Consider the following 12,271-nt stretch of genomic DNA (forward strand, 5'->3'; position numbering starts at 1 on the left):
GGGGAATATTACTCAGCAGTAAAATGAAGTACTGAAACATGCAGCAAAATGGATGAACCTTGAAAATATACTAAGTAAAAAGACTGAAAATAAAAAATAAAGAAAATATACTAAGTAAAAGCAGCTAGACATAAAAGGCCACATATTGTATGATTCCATTTTCTCTGCAATATCAGAACAGGCAAATCTATAGAAGCAGAAAGTAGATTAGTGGTTGCCTAAAGCCGGATGGTGTGTGTGGAGTCAGGAGTGACTATTAATGGGGACGGGGTTTCCTTTTGGGATGAAGAAAACATTTTAAATTAGTTAATGATGATAGTTGCCCTACTCTGTGAATATACCAAAAACCATTGAAATGTACACTTTGAATGGGTGAATTTCATGAATGTGAATTACATCTCAATAAAGCTGATTTTTAAAAAAGGTATTATCTATACAATAAAAGTATTTTCTATACAGGGATTATCTATACAGGAATTTTTTTTTTTTTAAGTATTATCTATACATGCCTTGCATGGAGAGAGGTTCAAGCCCTCCAGTAATCCTTGAGCAGTCACTGGTGAGGTCCTCTGGCCCACCATCTGCCCAGCATGTCACATAAGCTCTTAATGTAGTTTCTAACTGTCCCTGTGCCAAAGGGGAGTATCTTCCATAGATTTTAAGCAGTGACCATCCTTCATAATTCATTTATATTACCCAGGATACCTGCAGTAACTTAAATATTTCCATATTAATTTGGACAGAGAGTGGATTATTGCCCATTGCTATTCTTACATATTTACTCTTCTAAATAAATGTTAGAATCCAATTGTCAAAACCCAACCCCACCTTCACCAGTAAGAACCCTTGATGTGATTCTGCTGAAGCTGTATTAATTAAGTATGTGTATGTATGTGTGTGTGTGTGCGTGTGTTTTGGTGTAGGCTTGACATCTTTATGATATTTAATCTTCCTGTGCAGAATCTTGGTATCGTATGTGTCTTTATTCAGGTCTTATTTTATGTCCTTCACTAAAATATTATAGTTTTGCCTTTCTTGTTAAATTTATTGCTAGTTATGAAAGAGATTATCTTCCATTTCAGTTTCTAATTGATATGGCTACTAGAGTAAGAAAGCCATTGATTTTTATGTGTATGTATATCTATATATCTTCTGCCACCTTATTAAATTCTCTTTTTAGTACAAATGTTTTTTTCACTTGTGTTTCTTAGACTTTCAGGGAATACCCTGATTTTTCTCTTAGTTTCTAAGGTATGTTCTATTCTTGCTTTCTGTTTCTTTCTTAATTTTCCTTCCCTGGATCTTCTTCGGCTGCTTCTCAAGGTATCTCCATCTGGAAATCCTGAGAATATCTAAAACTCTGAGCAACATTAAAATTAAATAAATTAAAGTTAAAATAATCTCTCCTTACTCTTAGGTTCACAGCTGCTTGAGGCAACTTTGTATACATTAGAGAAAGGGGCCCCTTTCTCTTTACTCTCATCTCTTGGGAAATTGTCACAATAAACTGATTCTGCTGGAATATGACACATTACTGCAGAAAAATGTCACAATAAATATGCAAATTATGTTGTCTCCCATGTCAGTGCTCCCTTCATGAGGTCCCCTTGTGCAGTCTATCAGACATTCACGGCAGAGCTGCCTAGATCTATCAATTTTGTCACTGTTGTCTCTGAAATCCACTCCTTTCCTAAGTATAGTGCTCCAGTGGAGACTCATTATATTTCACTTCTCATCACAGTATAGCTCCCCCCTCCCAGACCAAAGGGCAAAAATCACAGTAAAACCAGCTCTACCTCTTCCCAGTCCTTTTCTCTTCTAAGACACCCTAGTGACCAACCTGGAATGATCTTCCAAGAGCACCAGGAAACTCCCAAACAAAAGCTTCTGAGGAGATGTTTTGTTCTCAGCAGGGTCAGAGCTGCTTCAAGCCCAAGAATCCCCCAGCACAGCATTCCTCTCTGGCTGCCAGGCCTCTAAGCCCACTCGCATCCTCTGTGTTCCTCATGCACTCTGGTGTTTGCTAACTTCCTCTCACTCTCAGTTTCTTGTCTGTAACGTGAGAGTAGTGAAGTCTACTCAATAATTGTGCCATAAAAATCAAACGATAGCATGTGAAAATGACTAACATAGGGCCTGGTGCTTAATAAATTGGTTTCCCTTCCTCTTCCTCTTCCCTCACAAGTACTTTGGAAACTGAATTTCTATAAAACATGCTGTGATTGTTTATGCCTCATTGTATGTCCATTACCCAGAGTTCTTGTATTTTGGCAAGAACTCATTATATTTGACTTCTAATTAGGAGCATTTGAAAATATTCCAAAAAAAGTATAACTTTGCAGCCTCAGCATGCACTGAAATAGGTGCCACTAAAGGGTTGTGGCCACCCCTTGGGTTTCTGAGGCTCCTGGTGAGTGGGAAGAGTCCCTCTCCCAGGTGAGGTGGTTGCAGCACTTATCCCTTAGTTGATTGTTTGCCTGCAGGCCAAGACAGGCTGAAAAGGCAGCTGACTCAGGGAAGCACTGATACTATCTGCAAGAGCTGGAGGCTGCTTGGAAGTTGCTCAGGAGACATGGGGAGAACAATGCAGCGCCTCCCCAAGGAGTCTCCAGCCCCTCCACTACTGCCTTAAAGTAAACAAGAAACAGTTTACTTTTCTTGTCTTTTGGTTGCCCACTACAGGAAACTGTAGCTATGTGTCAGCTTTCCAGGGTGTGTATTGATTTAAAGAATCTACTTCAGTTCAACCACAATTGGTTGTCCGTTGTCTTTTGTTTTAGGCTCTCTCTTGATTTGGTTTCCATTGGCTTTTTATCAGAGACTATCTTATGAAACATTTTGGATTCCAATTAGAGTTTAACACAAACAATACATCTCTCAGTGAACACAGATGAAACTCAGAGTGGAATAGAAAGTAAACAAGAAATAATGCAATAACATAATCAGAATAGTGTCAGAGGGAAGAACTAAGAGAAACTGGGAAGGACTGTGTAGAAACAGAGGAACCCCTTAGAGAAGGAGCCAACCCAGGGAACGGTGACAAAGAAACAACTGGTTCTCACATCGGGGTCTGGGCAGGATGCATTTTCATTTCTGACCAGCCTGTGGGATTAGTAGCACCCACCCCCACCCTCTCTGACCTGGGATCAAGTACTATCTCATGGACAGATGCCCCCCTAAAGTCCCATCTCTCCTCTCTGTTCCCTCTCCCTTTCTGTGCCCTTTTCTTGCTCTTCCTCTCTGAGGTCGTCCTGACCTCCATCAGTGTACTTGTGAGCCAGGGGTCCAGGCACATACCCAGAGTGTGAGAAGACACACAGTAGGGCACACCAGCGGAGCTCACTGGTGATCATGAGACCACTCTTCTATCTTCCCCACCCTTGTGCTGTAGACGTTTCAGACATATGGTTCACAGGTTAGAAAACATTGAGAACAATTGCTTTTCCAATTCCATCTTGTTGAGCGTTTTTTCCAACTGTTATACTTTATTTGTTGATTTGGATTTAGCACATACATGCTCATGTTTTAAAAAAAAAAATGCCCTTATAGCATAAACAGAGAAAAACCCCTCACCTTCCCACTCCTGTCTGCTGGGCCATCTGCTGCCCTCTTAAGAGGCTACTTATTTCATATGTACCTTTTCATAAGTTGGTAGTGCTTATCATTGTTAATTTTTAAAAGTATTACAGTATCTTTCTCCTTTCATTGCTGAAACTTTACAAGTTATGTTCTTCCTATATCTGCTTTCTCCATACCCCTTTCTCAGATTTTGGCTCCTGGTGGACAAACAACTGTGAGCAGAATGAGTTAGACCCCAAGCCTGCCAACTGCACTGGCTGTGCCCAGAAATTGCCCCTCAAGGTAATGCTCCTGAAAGATACCCCTGAAAAACTTGAGCAACTTCATCCTTTGGTAATTAAGGTAAGCAAGAAGCCTGATTCTCCTGCTGATTAATTACCCTTAAAAAGGTTAGAAAATAGCAAACTCTATGAAATTTCTGATAATTACCTGTGTTGTTTTGTGCTGCTTTGTTTTTCTGCCTTCCCAAGATGGGTCAGCCTCTGTCTTCTGAGGAGCTCCAGCATTTTTTGTGCCATTACCCTGAAGTGACAGAAGGCTTCACCGAGGGGCTTTTCATTAAGTCGTGGCGCTGCTTTCCTGAACGGTGGTTCCCTTTTCCTTATCCATGGTGAGTGTAAGAAGGGGCTCCTAGCCTGAGCATAGGAAGGGGATCAGCCAAATGTCAAAACTGATGGTACTCTACCATGTGCCTGGCATATGCATGCACTTTACAGTATCCCCTTCAAGTCAGACAATACTCAAGAACTCACTATTGAAAAACCAATAGTGAGAGTTAAAGGGAATGAGTGGAAAAGCAGAAAGAGTGGTGAGCGAGGTCACAATGGGTGGATGCCTAGATTGTCTAATGAAATCATAATTTATTTTAAAGATGTGGTTAGCATTTATGTGTATGCATAACTGGTTCTGAGTTCTGAGGGGTGAAGACAGTGTGAAGGATAGAAGGAAAATTACATTTCCTGGCACAAAGTATGCCATGGTGCTTCATATTGCCCTTTGGTGACACTCATAATAGCTTTGGGAAGTAGGAATTACCATTGTCATTTTTCAGGTCAGAAAAGTGAGAATTAGGTTAAGTAAGTAACTTGCCCAAGATTGTCCAATCAGTCCAGGTCAGTCTCCCAGTCATTTCCTGTGTCCTATAGAAGACTTCTTGATAATTTCTTGATGCTTCCACCTTAAATTTGCCATTTTGTTTACATGATAGGTATGCCTGGTTAAACAAGCTGATCAGGCTGCCCCGTCACTTACCACTCCACCTCAGAACAAGGGTCAGATTTTTTTATCCCCTCCTTTTACCTCCTCTGATCCTCTCTTCTCCCTTCTGGCTTTCTGTTTCCCTTATCTCTTTTCCAAGATAGAGTGAATAGATTGTTTCTTTCCTTCCTCTATATGTTGTTTTAGTTGGACTTTATAAACACTTTACTCACATGTATTGTAGAATTCAGATAGACTCTACGTGACTGTTGAGTTCATATGTATCCGTGTACATGTCACAATTAATGGCATGATTATTCTTCATGGACCTAGACACTAAGATATTATATTTCCCCTTCTTTACTCACTGCCCATAGTTTTCCAGCCTCATTCAAATCTTGAGAGTCAGGGAGATGGGCTTGGCCTGCCCAGTCTAATTACTTTTTTCTGTTTCAAACTTCTTTAGGAGAAATCTTCCAAACAGATCAGAAATTTTACATGAGCTTTTTCCTGTTTTCACCTACCTGCCATTTCCAAAAGATGCCTCCTTGAAAAAGTGCTACCTTCTTCACCCAGAACCTGTTTTGGGGAGTAAGGTAGGAAATTTTGAGAGGACTTAGATCTAGAATTTTCCTCATTTGGGACCTGAACTGATGGCATGATTAAGGCCTACCCTACATATCTACTTAGAGGGTGAATTTAAGAGGACACCCACATAATCTAAAGGTCTCTGCTACTGCTGCTGGCTAGGAGACCTGCACTAACCTGCTTTTTCAGGAAGGTATATTTATTATAGGTGGTCTGATTACCTTGTAAATCTTTTTCCTACCCTTACCTCCTGAGGCAGGCTATTTTTCCTTATTTAAGAAACTAGAATGCTAAAATTTGAAGGGACCTGAGAATTTGGTTAGTCTGACCTCCTTACCTCAAATCCTTTTATAAAATAGGCAAGCTATAAATGAATAGTATATGAGAGAATAGTCCAACTTCTTCATTTTGCAAATATGGAAACTACCATAGAGAGATTAAGATTTGCTTAAAGACACAGAGCTAGTTAATAGGAAGGCTCCCCCACCCTCCAAGTTGGCTTTCCCCAGAAACAAACAAATGAGACTTCAGATAGAGAATGGAAAAGCAAAAAGCTTGGAAGCCTAGGGAGGGTTTTGGAAATGGGGTGGATGGGTTCATGCCTAAGACAGGCCACCCAGTTGTGTGGAAAGGCCCACCCTGTCCCCAGCACTGCCTACCTCTGTAGGTGGCAGAGCTAACACAGAGAAGGTGGTACGATGGGGACCAGAGCCCATGCTTACTTCTTCAGGGCCAGTAACTGGGCAAAGCTGCTCTGTGTTTTTGTCAGTTTACTTTTCTCTAAAATGCTCATTTGTTGAATCTCTTATTCCTAAAGAAGGTTTTTGAGCGTGGACTGTTTTGGAAGAATTAAAAGGATGAATTTTTTTGTTGTTAAAAATTTAAATTTCCCAAACTGTGACCCTTACCAACTCTGGGTCATGTCTTCCACCTCTTGATATTGTTGTTTGGCTCCAAATTTGCTGAATTGTGTTAAAGGAATTTAAAAGCCTGTGAAAACAATAATTTTGTCTAGAAGTAAGAACTTCTGTCTGCCAGCAGTAGGGTGGAGGTGCTGGGTTCTTGCCTTGGGTTTTAAAGAAGTTTATCCCACTGTCCCAGGCTAGAACTCACGGTGCTAGTGTGATTTCATCTTCATAATTATGATATAATTCTGGGCAGGGCCTTTGTCTTTATCTTGGCTTCCCCATTTGAAAACCAAAATTAATTTCACCAGCCTGCTTAACAGGGACATCAAGGAGCCCAGCCAAAGGGGTAAATACAAAGTTATTCAACTCCTGTCAGAGTCATCTTGTTGTGGTTATCTTGAGCATGTTTTGGGAATGAGAGTGGCCCAAATAAGCAAAGATTCTGAGAGTCGGGTTTCTTAGAGTATCTGTTCCCCCACCCTGACCCAAGCTTTCCTTTCTCCCCAGCTTTGCTATCCTACCCTGCTGTCTATATCCTTGGGCTCTAGTCTTTGGTAAAGTAACTTGTTTGTAGGCCTTTCAGTGTCTAAAAGGGAGCCTTAGGCTAGAAGGCAAGAGGGTGGGGAACAGGTTTTTAAAAGATACTAACAAAAAAGTATTTGCAAAGCCTCCTTGAGGGACTGGAGAAAAATGTGGAAATATTAAACTTCACCTGGGGAATTCCAGATATTCTCGCAAGTATTGGGGACTACCAATTTAATAGGCTGACCCCTTGATCTTGGGGCTTGCCCTTATGAAACTTATTCCTGCAGAGGAGAAACTAAGTCTACTTATAATTATGCTTAGAGTCACCCCCAGAAAACCTCTCTGTTGCTCAGATGTGGCCTCTCACTCAAAACCAACTCAGCAAGTAGACACACTGCTTTCCCCCTATGTGGGACATAACTCCCAGCAGTGAACCTTGCCCTGGCATTGTGGGATTGAGAAAGACCAGAAAGGAGAAGAGAAATGGAGAAAAATAAAGTTTCATTGGCTGAGAGATTTCAGATAAAGTCAAGAGGTCATTCTGGAGGTTATTCTTATACATTATATAGATATCCCTTTTTCGTCTTTTGAATACCTAGAAGGAAATACCTGAAATGGTTAAACTGTATTCCAGTAGACTTGATTCTTGAAGACGATCGTATAATTGTATACTTTTTACAGTGTGACTGTGTGATTGTGAAAACCTTGTGGCTGGCACTCCCTTTAACCAGTCTCTGGGCAGATGAGTTAAAAAAGAAGGGCAATTGAATAAATAAAAAGGGAAATAATGGGTATGGGATATTTTGGGTGTTCTTTTTCATTTTTATTTTTATTCTTATATGTATTTCTTTGGAGTAATAAAAATATTCAAAAACTGATTGTGGTGATGAATATATAACTATATGATATTGTGAACCATTGATTGTACACTTTGGATAATTATAGGGTATGTGATTATATCTCAATAAAAGAGCATAATAATAATAAAAGAGAGATACTGGGGTAACAGGTGAGGGACTTTGAGGCTCACTCCACCCACTCTGTAGTGTTGCCTAGAGCTGGCTGTTTCCATCCTGATATCTGTTTCTTTCCATTGTGAATGTCAGCAGGTTATACCTTCTCTCAGGTCTATATGAAAAAGAAGGCTATATCTGCTTGTTTTTGGTGTTATGGGATTTTCTCAGGACTGCAGATGTTAGAGTTTCAGCCAATATTTCTATCACTCAACTGCAGTCCAGCTCAAGACACCCAGTTCTCCTGCCATCACAGCAGCAGTTAAAATGGCTCTGATGTTGTCATGAAACAGATAAGTGGGAGCAGTATGGAGACCAGGGTTGAGGACAGGGTAAGATGGGGCCAAAACCCAAGGCTCTGGAGGCCCTGGGTGGAGAAGAGAAAACCAAATCGCAGCCCAAGGTGTCAGACTTCCGACCCCTGCTGCTGTTGCACCAGCTGCCCAGGAGGAGAGGGGAGGCTAGACCTAGGCTCTAGAGGTTTTCTCTCACCCTAAAGGTAGACCCACCTTTCCCTTTCTACTCCCTGCCCTGCCTGACCCCATCCCCCCACCCCCACCCCCTGGCTCATAGCTCACTGCATGGCTCAGAGGAGGTTGCATTTGATGTCTGTTGGTGGCAGTGGTACACCCTCATAAGTGTAGTAGTTACCTGTTCAGATGCATATCCTGGTTGTCGCCTTAGTTTTCAAAATCAGAGAACAATCTTACTGTATTAGCTTTTAACTAGTAGCATGGCATATCTGTTGACTTGGGTCTTGCCAGAAGTGTAACTGGAATTTGTAGTTCAATTCTTATCAAAACCCTGGTAGTAAGAAATACCCAGAGGATATGCAGACCATGTCTTTCTCTAAAAGTTTGGATTGAATCAGACCCCCAGAAGACCATATACCCAGACCTCTGCTTGTTCTCCATCTGCTATCAGGCTGTTGTTGAGGCTGTCACCCGCTAAATCACATGATGTCTCCTTAGGAAAACCAATGGAAAATAGTTTACTCTGGTCTCAGTACCAGGAGATGCCACGCTTAAGAGAAACTAGTTAGTTTTGAATTGAACTGTTGGTTCTGTTTTCCTATTTGCCTAGGCTACTAGGAAACTCAGAGCCGTGTGTATAAGGGTTTTTGTGTACTAGTACTACCCCCTGGTTTTATTTTGATTTATTTTTCTTACTTCTCCTCCCCATGTTCTTTCCTCCAGATGCATAGAATGCATGACCCGTTTACCACTGGCAGGGGTGAGGCCATGTTGCAGCTCATCTCTCCCTTCCAGTGCCGAAGACACTGCCAGGCCATGGCGAAGCAGCTAGAGCCAGGGGACATTGGTATGTAGGCTGCAGAACAAAGGGTCAGCCGCAGGGTCTTTTCAATTTTCAGCTCAAAAGATATTCTAGGAATCAAATACTATCTTCACAAATGTTCTACTAAGTAGAGTCAGAAATAACATTCTTTTAGTAATGTGGTTAATACTTAAGCTTAGAAATGGCACAAATGAGAAAATGTAGCAGAGAGGAATTTCTTGTTTTACATACAACTTTTAAAGTGCACATGTCCATTGGTCATAGAAACTTCATGTTAGAAGTGATTTTGGAAAATATCTAGACCAATCCCTTGTTTTATAGATGAAGAAAGAGAAAACTGAGACAGAGAGGAGAGATAACAATCCCAAGGCCTCTCTGTCCATCAGGCAAGAGATCAGATCTTAATTTCTTTAACATAAGCCAGGAAAGGGACAATTCAAGATGAGAGGAAATCTTTTATAAGCCCATTTTGCTAATAAAACAACACAAACATTCTGTCAGGGCGACAGTCACACAAGGCTGTGCTGCCTTCAGTGTAAAATTGACAGGCAAGTCATAGCCTCACATAGATGGCTCACCCTTAATTCTGGCTCCATGCTTTCCCAGCTGTGACTTGATCTGTGCCCTATATTATGAAAATCTGTTCCAAAAAAACAGGTTTGAATCAACTGTTGTCAGCAGCACTCAGTTTGACAGCAGTTTTCTTGGCAGAAGCAAATAAATCAGCAAGTATCACCATTGTGAACCAATTTTTCTTGTCTCACAAAACCCTGGAGAGGCCTGGAATTCCTGGCGGAGCCCAGACTATTTTTCCAATTCATTTCTTTTAATTTAACCCCCAATTCAGAAGACCCCAAATCCCTAGAAACCTCTTGCCTTATTTGGGCATAGAGAGTGAACTGCAAACTATGCCAAGCTTTAGTCTTGATTCAGTCTAGAAATAAAAAAGTAAAAATAAAGAAATTAAGCATTAACCGATAATGGAGCACAGCTGGCCTTGCCCTTGGAAACTGCTGCAAAGAGGATTCTTGTTTGAAAATTGTTCTGAACCTATTTTCCTGAAATGAAATGACTCTTACACCAGGGATGACTCTTGCAGAAGTCTAACCTGGCATGTTTGGATTTAGAGTATATAGTTGTACTTGGAAACGTTTCTGTCATATGTTCTACAAATCACTAACGGTTTAGACAACTACAAAAACACCTTAGTTCCCCAAAGTGTCCAGATCGCCATTTCTAGAATTAGGGAAAAATAAAAGATCTCTGGCAATAATCAAAGAAGACCTGAGCATCCAGCCCTAGTACAGAGAGTCCAGAATAGCCTAATACCTACCATGCTGGGACAATTTAGTCTGCTGATCAGAAGGAAATGAGTCCTGTGTGGTGGAAGTATCTATAAGAAAAGCCAGCCACTTGACCCAAATGCTGAGAAGAATAGGAGATTAAATAGAATAAGAGGAGGAGGGAAAGCCTGGGAGAAGAATGGAGGTAGGGGAGAACAATGGGCAACAGAAGCAGTGGCAGAAATAGAAGCAATGGCCACAGTTGCCATAGTTAAAAATGAAGACAAGAAAGCAGACCCTGACTGATGAGAGGGTCCTGGAATATTTCTGAAGTTGTAGGACAAATGACAGCACCAGTACCTCAGGGAATCTTAAGAACACCACTTTGATAAACCAATTCCATGTTTTTTGAAAAAAAATATGTGTTATCCCTGTGGAGACAGAGGGAAGCAGGGGCAGGGGTCATAGATTACTTTAGATCAGAGTCTTTCTTAGGAATGATACAGGGGTCAGGCATCAGAGACTGATATTGTTGAGCCTGCCTCATCAATCTTTATTGTACAGTATGGTCACTGTTCTTGAGGTATAATATATAAATATAGTCACCTTTCTTGAGGTATAATATATATATATATATATATATATATAAAAGGTATATATATATATATATAAATATAATACAAATTGTATTTATCATTCTCAGTTTAAAGATAGATTGAAAAGTATGATTTACTCTAGAAAAATTTCCATCTGGAGATTATTAAAACATTAAAGTTTTTAAAGATTTCAGGTTTACCATCCCAGCCCACACAATATACGTGAGTGTTTGCTAAATGTTTCCTCAGATCACTCGTAACTCCAGGCATGGGGGCAGAAGCCTCTTGAAAAAGCCCTTGACACAGAGTTCTTGAGTTCCTTGACTTTTAGAAGTACCTGTCTTGTAGATGCAGAGTGCATTAGTCCATAAAAGTCTCCAAAAAGCCTTTGGAGGAACTAGTGTTTATCAAATTTATATGGCCATGGAACCCCTTTTCCTTGGAATATTTTCTGGGACCCTACTGTTTGCAGAACACAATTTGGGGAATGATGATTTGGTTAATCTGGGTGTTCTGTAATCACCTCAGAAGAAATGGGAAGGGGTCCCATCCCCCTCAGAACCCATCCATTCTGTCTTCTTGCTGAAAAAAATGAGATGAGTCTGAGAATTGGTGCCTGTCCCCAGCCTCATGTAGAGCACCCTGCCTTTGTAAACCTGCCGGATTATGATTCGCAGTTGCCCAGATGAGGTTGGTGATGAAGCACTTTGATTCACAGTGCATCTGGTAGATGTTAAGTTCCAGAAAGAACTGATACTACCTAGGAATGTGTATGCCAGGAAAAGCCTGAGGAACTTCAAAGATTTGTCGCTGAGTGCAGGCTCTGGGAGACCCCTTGTTTCTGCCTGCAGATGTGCCCAGGCCTTGACATTAATGTGCTTTCCTGTTGCTGTTTCTCTTCAAGCCTATGCCGATGCCAACCACTGGAAGGTCTCCGTTATAGCCAGAGGGGTCCAGCCTTTGGTCATCTGCGATGGAACCATTCTCTTAGAATTGTAGGAAACAAGAACCATAGCCAGCACAGCTTTGAGAGTTGAAGATCAGGTTGAAAGAGGGGAAATAAAAACAAAAATGACAAAACTGCTTTCCAGGGGTTGGTTACTTAGCTACCTGTTCTTTGCACATGTGCATGAGCCAGCTCTGTGCTGGAGGCATTAGGCAGGACCCAGCCTCCCAGTGCATCTTGCACATGGCCTAGGCAGGTTTCTGCCCAGCCTGCTTGGCCATGGCTTTGCCAGCATCTCTTCTGTGAGACTGGGCTCTTCCAGCCCTTTTGATGGTGAGGC

General features: G+C 41.2%; 1 protein-coding gene across 2 annotated transcripts in view; it reads left to right on the plus strand.

Annotated features, from left to right (window-relative positions):
- C5H6orf89 (chromosome 5 C6orf89 homolog) overlaps positions 1 to 12,069 on the plus strand; it is a 93,663-nt gene extending 81,594 nt beyond the window's left edge. For both annotated transcript variants that reach the window (XM_077161643.1, XM_077161644.1), the window contains 5 exons: positions 3,767 to 3,921; positions 4,050 to 4,189; positions 5,243 to 5,372; positions 9,007 to 9,130; positions 11,890 to 12,069. In XM_077161643.1, the coding sequence (XP_077017758.1) occupies positions 3,767 to 3,921; positions 4,050 to 4,189; positions 5,243 to 5,372; positions 9,007 to 9,130; positions 11,890 to 11,984 (644 nt within the window). In that variant the 3' untranslated portion in view covers positions 11,985 to 12,069. The remainder of the gene's footprint in view (positions 1 to 3,766; positions 3,922 to 4,049; positions 4,190 to 5,242; positions 5,373 to 9,006; positions 9,131 to 11,889) is intronic.
- The last annotated feature ends 202 nt before the right edge of the window (positions 12,070 to 12,271 follow it).

This window comes from Tamandua tetradactyla, chromosome 5 (genome assembly GCF_023851605.1).
Source record: "Tamandua tetradactyla isolate mTamTet1 chromosome 5, mTamTet1.pri, whole genome shotgun sequence".
Lineage (NCBI taxonomy): Eukaryota > Metazoa > Chordata > Mammalia > Pilosa > Myrmecophagidae > Tamandua > Tamandua tetradactyla.